At 43.7% G+C, this 10,606-nt stretch overlaps 1 protein-coding gene across 1 annotated transcript; it reads right to left on the bottom strand.

Moving 5' to 3' along the window:
• Positions 1-488: 488 nt before the first annotated feature.
• On the bottom strand, positions 489-4,998 carry zfp36l1a (zinc finger protein 36, C3H type-like 1a). The gene is made up of 2 exons (XM_041954578.1): positions 4,853-4,998; positions 489-3,648 (listed from the first exon to the last, which is right to left on the bottom strand). Exons 1-2 carry the CDS (start codon positions 4,901-4,903, stop codon positions 2,581-2,583), a joined length of 1,119 nt encoding a protein of 372 aa, XP_041810512.1. The 5' UTR covers positions 4,904-4,998; the 3' UTR covers positions 489-2,580.
• Positions 4,999-10,606: the final 5,608 nt, after the last annotated feature.

The raw sequence follows: 10,606 nt of genomic DNA, 5'->3' as shown, positions 1-10,606 counted from the left end.
TGGTCAACTGGAATAATTAAAAGTATCCACTGATGCACAGACAGCTATAACTCCATTACTTTAATAGTGGCCATAAAAATGCGATGGTTTACAGGCAAGTCCTGGAAATATAAGGAGCACCTTGTGTCTATGACTTCACAGAGGATGGATGGGGCGTGCCTCCTAGTATGAAAGCCTCGGATATAAAGCTTTGAAACAACAACTTGAAGTACCTCTAAGGCCTGAATTAAGTAAATGTTAAAATAGCTTCTACTAACACCCAAAATCATGTCATGAGAAGTTCAATTTTAAGTTGTAATATTAATTTATATGATCAAATCTATATGACAGGCATTTGAAGCTTAATGTTCATTGCAGAGATTCATTATGACGTGATTTTAACCCCAATATGTAAGAGATGCTTTGTGTCTATAACTGTAAGGTGTAGGAGCATCTAAATCTGCATGATTTCCAAAAATAACCATTGTACATGACTCGTTACACAGTTGAACTTTTCAAAAAATACGGGGTTTATTGACTTAACTGCAATCAATACTTACAAAAGAGGAAAAAAAAAACAGGTTTTCATATAAACTCACAGAAATTACTGTAGTGAAAAAAAAACATGGCTGAAAAGATACATTCAACTGTTTTACTTTCTTTGTGTCAAAATCTGCTCACCTCTTCCAAACACGTGAAGGCAACACAGAACAAGTGACTTAATAAAATTAATTGTCCTCCATTATCAAATATAAAAGGCAGAGAAGCCTTAGCTACCTGGAATGTATTCAAAGAGGCACTTTCAATGGACAAGAGGGGGCCAAGCAAGTGCATCAAGCATCCAATCAAATTAAAAGAAAAACAAAACTTTCCTCAACCCATTTGGTCACAGCTATTGCTTGTAATAAAAGACTGGGTAAGAACATTACTGACATTTCAACATTACCAGTCTAACTTGGAGACTCTCCTAAACCAGTGATGTGAGGTCAATTAGCACCCCTTTTCTTCCACCATCAACCCAAGAGTTGAATCAATGTAATAACAGTTAGCTACTGTTACTGTCAGATTATTGTAAGAAGTGGAGGGGAAAACATCAGGAATGAATACAAGCAAATCTAGCTTAGATGGAATTGCAGTCCAATAAGAGGGAGTAAGAAAAAAAAGTACAATAAATAATCAAAACGCAAAACGTCTTTTTTTGCATTTTTTTTGCTTTAAATTAAGTTTCATTTTTGACAAAGTGTAGTTGCAGAACAAAAGTCATTGAAGTACAATATATTAACTGTGAAAAAAGGAAAACTGACAAAAACGTCTTCACAATCTTTAGATTAATATGGAAGATCATAATTTAACATAAAAGAAAATATATTCTATTGTTCATTATCCAGATAAATACAAAACAAAATTAACAAAAAATGCATATGATCACCAATAAATATGTTCTGATAAGTTAAATAAGCAGTGACAAGCAAACCTTCTGTCTGGAAAGTTTTTCAAACAATAATAACCGTAATAATAACATTAATAAAAAATAATTATCAAATAAAGAAGCAAAAGGGATGTAATGAGTACAGAGTGCTCCGCGGAGCAGGTTCTAAAGTGGGGGAGAAGTAAAGTAAAATAGCTTGGAGATCCGATCTTGTCAAGTCGCAGGATGTACAACTGCACCATGGGAATGCTGGAATTCCCCAGATCGTCGAAGATGAAGGGAGAGGCAGGGTTGAGAGGCAGGACAAAGTCTTACAGGTTTAATGATCAGTTTGATATCAAGACTTCCTTCCCAAAAAAAAAGAAAAAAAAAGAGCCAGTGACCAGCAACAGGAGGAGAAACTCAGGAGGGGGAACATAACCAACTTCCAGTTCAAAGTCCTTCCTGCAGACTCACCCAGTCCACAATTACATAAGACAGGGCTTGAGTAGAACCGTGACGGGGGGGGGGGGGGGGGGGGGGGCAAATGAGAAACAACCAAAAACAAACAGTAGTCCATTCACCCTAAACACATGCAGAAACCGCCCCAGGCACTTTTTCTTTTTAAAAACTATTCATATCTTTTCAGGGTCTTTATTTTTTTTTTCCTTTTGTCTTAACTCAGTCTGTAAAAACGGCTGCGGTAGATCTACAGTTACGTTAGTGAGCACCCTCTAGCTAGCTCAGGGGAAGTGGTATCGTCAGGGGGGGGGGGGTGGCGGGGGGAGAGGGAGGGGTTTGGGGGCTAGTGCAATGCACTCCCCTTTCCAAGGCCACTTGTGCTGCTACACATTCAAGAACAAATGAAGAAGAAAGAAAAAAAAACAAGTGGCACCTGGCAAGACAGTCAATTCTTGTTCTCATAATTTTCATTGTTCAATTTCCTCTCCTTTTTTGGCACTATGACACATGGCAGGGTACGTTTTGAAACTTGCTGTGCAGATTGGCAGGGATGAAATGATCATTTGAGAGAGTTCCCTTAATTGACTACATCCTTACAATGCTAACAAGGAACTAACACGGTGTCTTGTGTAAGGGAAGACATGAAAGCTTCAGAAAGGGGCAGAGGTAGAGGGGAGTGCCGTGTTCTCTTTGTGTCATCGAACTTTAAGTCACTGGTGGATACGTGCAGTCTAATCGTCAGAGATGGAGAGGCGGCTGAAGATGGGAAGGCGGCGGGTGGTGTCCAGCGTGGGGGACTCAGAGCCACTCAGGCTCCCTCCAGAGCTGCTCTGGTAGCCCTCTTGATCTGACAGGGAATCGGGAGGGCTGGATGGAGACTCGAACAACGGAGGGGACTCCAACATGGGTCTGAAATAGTAAGGCGTGCTTGTTGGAGAGGGGGGTGCAGGGGTGTTGGGCTCTGTGCCTACAGGACCAGCACTGAGGCTGGGCCCAAACAGGTTGGCCAGCTCCTGGCTGGAGTAGGTGAATGGGTTACTGCTGGGCCAGTCGGGGACCTCATCAGGGAAGAATATGGGTGGAGGGGTGACCGAGGTGGGGCTGTCTCTCAGCCCAGCTGAGCTGGAAAAGCCTGCGAAGCTGTAGCTATGCTGCAGTCGAGGCCTCTCCATCTTGTTGGAAGAGTTACGAGGGGAGGGCTGCTGGGGAGGTCCACGGCGCTCCTCAGCATTGTGGATGAAATGGCAGCGAGGCCCGTATGGGCAGAATCCGATGGTGTGGAAGGTGCGGCACAGCTCAGTCTTGTATTTGGGATGGCGGCTCAGGCTGCGCAGTTCATTGATTCCGTGAGCAAACTGGCATTTGTCGCCGTACTTGCAGGAACCGTTCTCCTCAAAGGGCCTGCAAAGCTCCGTCTTGTAACGGCTGGAGTTCACTTGGCTGCTGCCGCTGGTGGGACTGGCAGGGCCCAGGCACTTGTTGAGGAGCCTCTCACCGGTCTCAGAGAAGGAGCGGTCTCGCAGGCGGTTCTCCTTGTTGCTGCTGGCATTGCCAACCCCTGAGATGAGTGAGGAGTGGTCCGCCGCCTTAAGGCTGTTCAGGAACTGGTTCTGGCTGAACTTTGTGCTGCTGACAGAGTGCCGCCGCTGGTACACGCCTCCCACTGAGGGAGACCCCACCGCCTTCCTGTCCAGCAGGGCTCCGGCGGGGCTGGAGATGGGCACATTGGTGCCAGTGCAAGGGACAGACATGGGATGGGGAGCACCCAGGTTGTTGTTGTAGCTGAGCAGCTTGTTGTTCTGCAGAGACACAAAGAACACACACTGTTAGAAAGACTATTCTACATATTCACCGACGCTGACAGTCAATGTGGTCTTGATTTTCACAAGAGCGGGTGGGCTGGGGGGGGATTGGGATCCACAGCCTCCTCTTGCATGACTGTTCTTTTTGGCTCTGACAACATGAGCGGATACAGGCCTATAGAACAGCAGCTGGTTTGGCAAGTTGCCCTGGTGAGGAATGTGTGCCTGTTTAGTAAATGGAGCAGCAGCACATGAGAGGCCACAGGGCTGCTAGTGGCTACAAAGAGGCTGCATCATTTGAAAGATAATGAAAGTGGCAAAGCATCCTGCTGAATTACAAGGGAAAACTGATCCGCCGACCAATACACTTCCAACCCAGAGGAGATGTCTGGTTAGTCGCTGATTTACATGAGTATAAAACCCACCAGGGAATAAAATCTTAACAACCGCGAGGAGGGGGGGGACAAAACCTCTGCTTTTCAAAGAAATCTGACACTGAAAACATGAAAATGTATGCAAACCAATGCAGTGCAGAGACGTTAACTAACAGGAGAGCCGTTACGACTTTGAAAACAAGCAATAACCTCAAATATCCCTGTTAAAAAACACCGCTGACCATAAGAACAGTTTTGTGGGAGCAACAGTCGGCAAAAGTCGGACAAATCTGGTCGATGATTAGCGAGCATGTGGCTGCTTTGTGAGGAGTATTAAAAGTGGCGCAAAACTGCCCTCATTTAAAGAGAGATGACATGAATTAACTGAAGCTAACGCTAACGGCCATTTGCGCTCGCAACTGCACCGTAACTGCTGAGTACAACTTTGAATGTTAAGCTAGCTGATGTGGCGCATGTTGAATATATAAAAGTTTTCCCATTTCAACAACTGTCAGGACAACACAAAGTTAGCGTCAGGCGCCAGGGCACGCTTTAGAGACACTCCGTTTGACGTGAACAACGACATTTTAGACGGGAAACAGGCGACACAGCAGGCAAACGGTCGAGTCAAAGCGAAGCGAGAAAACACACGAATCAAAACAGCAGCAGCCCCCACACAGGCGCGCGTGAGGGCAGAGGGCCGCGAGCGTGCGGGTCCTCATTCCTCCACAGCGGCTAGCTCCGCTGCTAACAGGCTAGCGACGGCTCACGCTCACTGGAAGCGAGCACCTAAGAAGGAGGGGGGTGAATAAAAGTTGTGAAGCTACCTTGTTCATCACGTCGAAGTCGAAGAAAGGCGACACCACGGCTGTGGTCATCTTTGCAGCGACCAGAATCAAAACTCAAAAAAGTAGTAAAAAAAAAAAAACCCAAACTGTGCTTGTTCGAAAGTTGCGCAGGTCTGCTGAGTTTCTGATTCGCAGCTCCTGTGTATTTTTGACCCAGCAGAACTCCCCCTCTGCCCTGCACCAGCCCCGACATTTGCTTATTAATCCTCTGCAGGAGGAGCTTCGAGCGCTGGGCGTCAACTTTCAGTTAACTTTTTTTTTCTTCCTCTACTGCAGGGACGAACTTGCAGTGGTTTGTCAGTTTGTTTGAGATTACTACACTGTTGCACGCAGTATGAATACTAAACAGACGACTTCTATTTCACAGGCCCGCAGTAAAAATAACTTCATCTTTATCTCTACAGTAAAACAGTTTATGAGTTTATCAGGAGAGTCCAGACATCGGATTATATATAAATATATATATAAAAAAAACAGTTACAGCACTTAGAGTAGTGTGCATATTCTGTTCATTAACTTTGTCAGAGAAATTGTGCTCTAACTTAAATGTGCAAGTAAATCTATATAAATAAATCTAAGGTATGAGTAGATTTTAAAAGGCAAAATTAGGCTACAACTTTGTTTCCTTCTTTCTCCAAAGGAAGTCTGGTACTTTAACAGTCTGGAGTTGTTTACTGGGAGGCGCTACACTATCCTCAGGGTTTCAGCTACCATCCACTACTCTGTAATTAATTTACTCTTAATTGCTGGACTGTAACGTCACTTGTGGGACTTTCCGGTGAATTCAGGCAGCCAGGGCTTTTAACTCTTTCCCCGCCACAGCTATTTCCCCATTAGACCCACCTCTCCCTCTCTCTCTCTCTCTCCTCTTCCTCACCAGCTGGTATAATGCTGCTCTCCTAAGCTGAATACGTGCACCGGCGAACGTGTCATTCCATCAGCCAGGCGATAACCTGATATACGAGTGATCTCACCAGATTCAACCATGGCAAGTCACAATGACGCTCGCAGCCACATGTGAAAGAGCCTGGCTGCAAAGAGGGAAGAGTGAAACCTATACAAATCTTCTGTAGCCCATCATCTTCCTCCCTCCCTCTAAATCCATGACAGAGCAGCCATCGGCCATGTGCAGAGTCAATGTCAGGGTTGGGTTGCGAAAAAAGAAAAGAGGGAAAAGAAAGGCAGGGTTGGGGGAGAAGAAAAGAAGCTGTTAACAAAAAAAAGAAAAAGAGTTGGAGTTGGAGGAGGGGATGATGGCGTGAGGGGGAGATTTACGGGGGACGTTTATTACTACACAGCGCAGCCCCAGGGAGGTGAGGGAAGAGGGGTGGGGAGAGAGAGGCAAAACATTCCCTTTTCCCTTCCTCTTCAGTGCCTATACAGAAGCCACACAGGGGGTGGAGAGCTTTGTCTCACTGCTGGCAGCCGTGGAGGAGGCAGGGGAAGTTGTTTTTGTACTGTAATGTTGAGTTTAGTTAATATAGAAAAGACAACATACAGGACTGAATACAGCAGGACTTCTCTCCGCTTCAAACAAACGTCTGATCGAGGATGATGTTATCCTCGTCGTGCATCAGGAAAAGTAGATAGAACTTAAAGCAGCCGCTGAGATCTCCTGGACTCAGCCAGCGAAGAGCGAGGGTGTGTGTTTTAACATAAAAAGAGTTTTTACGAGCCGGGCCTGTGTGGAGTAATCTCCCCCTGGAGTGTTTTCGCAGACGACCGGGTGGGATGACAGGCTTGCTGGAAATCATGTCTGCAGTTCAAAGGCCCTGTCACTGATTGATTAAGTAGATCAGATCGATTGTCTCCCTCTGAGGAATAAGTACAGCACTGAAGCAGGAGGGGTTCAACAGCATTTCTTTCCAGAAACATATAAAAAAAATGGTCTTACATGATTTAAAGAACACATAATATGTCACGCATTATACACAAGCAAAGTTTATATCAGTACATTACATGCACTGGACGGCCGTGATGTTGGAGCGAATAGATTCTGGTACAGATTTGAACTCTACAAGGTCAACAGGGCTCAAAACTCAACCGCGAGTTGCTGACTCTGATGGAAATGTCCTCCTTACTGGACCTTGGCCTCAAGAAGCCTAATACACTGCAGTTGTTTACTTTAATACTCTCAGATGTATTGTGCTTGCTTGATATGGTGCGATGCAGTTAGCCTTCCAGGTTTAGGAGGAGGCACCTGTTTCCTGCCAAAATGAAAATCTTAAAAAAAAAAAGAAAAGAAAAAGTCAAGCTGCTCTCTCAGAGGAGTGTCAGACGTGTTCTTGTTGCAAACATGAAGACATAATTTTGACACAGTGCCTCGCAGATGTTAACACACACCGCTTGACTTTTTGCTTCTTTACTTTTTTGTTTTGCTAACAAGTTACGTGACTTGAAATGCATTTATACCTCTGAGATTTACTGACTGACAACACAAATCCTCCCAGCCCTGTAGTGACTTCATTTGTGTGGAGAAAGCAAAATAATACTTCTTCCACATCCTTATCTTCTTTATATTTTAACATATGTCGAGCAGTTATCAAATACGTTTCTCCTTTAAAACATTCCAAGAAAAACATCAAGCCTCTGAATGGGAGTTTTTTTTAGGCTGAACTCTGCATAAGAATACTTACAAAACAGGATATGCAGTATTCACTCAGAGGTGACATTTGACAGTAAATGTACTGTGAAAAATTTACAGCTGCAACTAAAGATTGTTTGAGATTAATCACAATTGTTGTTGTTTTTTCTGATTTGTTGTTCGGCCTATCAGATGTCAGGAAATGGTGAAAAATGTCCTTCTGAGTTTTTTCAGATGTCTTGTTTTGTTCAAACAACAACCCAAAATCCAAATATTTTCAGTGTACTATCACATATGTTGAAGAAAAGCAGCGAATTCTGCCAAATGTAAAGCTAGAAGCAGAGGATGTTTGGCATTTTTGTTTGAAGGATGGCTGGTAGTTGCAGATTATTTTTCTGCTGACTGACAAATCGATAAACAGACTAATTGTTTTGACTCTAACTATATGTACTTTCCATCACAGCTTGTAAAAGTGAGGGATGGAATATTTATGATTTTTTTCCTGCCCGATCTTTCAAACTAGATCTCAGCTCCTCGGGCAGGATTTTCCACTCACTGTCGACAGAGCCGAGTTAATTTCTGCAGATTTGTGCTCCTCGAGGTCAGGCCTGTCCTCCTCAGGCTTGTAGGCACTATCAGTCTCTGTTGGAGCTGCAGTTAGTCACTGCTCAGCCTCCGCTGGATGGTTTGATTTCTGCCTCCTGCACTGTCCACTCTGATGACCCCTCCTCAGAAGGGAGGATGGGGATGAGGCTTGGGGTCACTGATAAGGTTTAAGTGGGATGACTGGATGTTAAAGTTTTATCTGTCTGAACAGGAGATGAAAGAAAGTCGTGGAGAAACACAACAAATTGGAAGTTTGCTGTAGTTCCTCCTTACAGCCAACAGAGGGCAGAGTTCTTCCTTTTCTCTGTTCTCCTGTTGCAGCATTTCCTATTTACTCCCCTCTCTTTATACAGTATTTAAAGTGTCTCCATGTTTACCTAAAGCACAAATTTAGATGTTCAGAATGTCAGTTACTCCATGAGGGAGAATTTCTGAGATTATACAAGCAGGTCAGCGCAGTCCGCCAGTCAGCCCTTTCCTTGTGTGGCTTTGAGGTGAATTAGTACAAGCCCTTGTATTGTGTAATCAGCCTGTCCACTGACACACTGACTCACTAGCCCAAGATGAAGCAAATAGACTTATCAGCTACAAAACACAAATGCTCACACTAGTTTTGAAGTAATCTCAAAATGTGCTGCACCACATCCCACTTAGGGCTACCACAGGCTCCTTAAATTACACCCTAAAGGACAAATAAATAGTATTTTTACCGCTTCATAGTACATCATGTATAATCTGTGTATGATAGGGTTGTTGATAAGCACTCGTGACTTAGCTGTTTGCCACATACTGGCATTTATGATTCTTATAAAGCTAATTTTCCATCTTTAGTATCGGTTTTGGAAAAAGCAGTCTCCCCACACACGCATTTTCAATTCCATACCACTGAAATGCATTATGAGCCACTGTAAGTGGAACATCACCTCCTCATGAGAAATTTATTTTGCATCTTCTGTATTTTGGTGAAAGTATTACATGATTGTTTTTGTCAATTACAGGTAAGCATGCAGTGATGGAAAATCAGATCGGAAGTACGAGTGGCATTACCACAATGCAGAAAAAGTCCCAAATTCTAAGTGAGTACAGACCTTTATAAGACACTTTTATAAGCAAAATGCAAAAAGTAAAAGTACTCGATATACAAAAAAATAATCTTTTGAGTGTTAAATTATCACACATTTTATCATCTAATTATCATACCAGATGCTTTCATGTGCAAGATGCATTTTGCTGTAGTAGTTGGTCGAGGTGGAGCTAATTTGAACTGCCTCATGTTCTGGTAGTTTAACCCATAACCAAAGGTGCGAGGTTCCTTCGTGTATGCTATGCTTTATGTTCCTCACAACACAAAAATTATATAATTGGATGATTAAATGTGCGTCATATTTTATGTTAAAATTCAAATTAAGTTGATATTTCTGTATGTGCAAAGCAACTAAAGCTGTGAAATAAAAAGTACAAAATAAGTATAACATGGCATAAAATGGAAATACAGTACTTATATTTACAGTATATTTCACCACATGAAGCATGATATATTACATAAAGCTGTCAGTCAGAGCTGACACATCTCATCTCCTATTAAAAGCCATAGATTACTTAACACTCCTATTACTTCCCATTTTTTCCCAGCATGTGAGCACATCTTTCGAAACACTGACAGGACAGCTAATCAGCCCGCTAACTGTTGAGCAATCAGCGGTCAAGGATAGCCAAGTTTGAGCTAAACGGGGTTTGATTTCTTATTCATGTTGTCGTGGATCGGCCCACGTTTGCTGTGACAATGCGTGGGTTTAGTTTTTGTATACATTCTCCTACCCACATCCCAATTTGTGTGATCCGGTTCAGCTTTGACAGCCAGGACACCATGATTGCCTTCTTTCATGTCTCATGGTATGTTTGCCAAATTCATATGGGAGGACTGTGGTCATCGTGCAGGGTGAAACTAGCCTCAGAGGAAGAGGGTGAGGGAGAGAGAGAGAAGGAGGGAGGAAAATAAGAACTAGCAGCGATTAATTGTCCATAAGAGTAGCCACAGCATTGTTAGTGGTGAACCACCAGCTGCTCTTGCCGATGTTGTTCCCATGAATCGCTCCAACATGCCCATCCACTCACTTCCACTGCCCTTCATCTCACACTGGGTGGGATGCGGCATCAATGCGAGGCTTGGCTCGTTTGGTTAGCTTTGACACGTCACATCATCACAATCACGACCAGAGTTCAAAACAAACACCATCTCAGAAATGAAAGTCTTTGGCCGTGTCAGTGCCAATTCGCAGCAAAACAGAAGAAGAAGAATGATGTTTTGGTTAAATGCGAGGTCGCAAAAATAGCAACAAAACAAGCGAGTGAGGGGTCGGCGTTTAAAGGAGATTTACTGTCCGTTTCTCTGCTGACACGCCGGTCTCCAGAGGAGGGTTGTATTTAGAACGAAAGGCCAGCTTCCTCCTTTGACTTCCTGACCCGTGTTTCCTGAGGAGCAATCTTTCTGGATGTGCACAGGGCTCAAGGGGAGGGAGAGTTTGGTTTTTCCACTCGCACAT

Source organism: Chelmon rostratus, chromosome 15 (assembly GCF_017976325.1).
Source record: "Chelmon rostratus isolate fCheRos1 chromosome 15, fCheRos1.pri, whole genome shotgun sequence".
NCBI lineage: Eukaryota > Metazoa > Chordata > Actinopteri > Chaetodontiformes > Chaetodontidae > Chelmon > Chelmon rostratus.
This window is presented reverse-complemented; position numbering and strand designations above follow the sequence as displayed.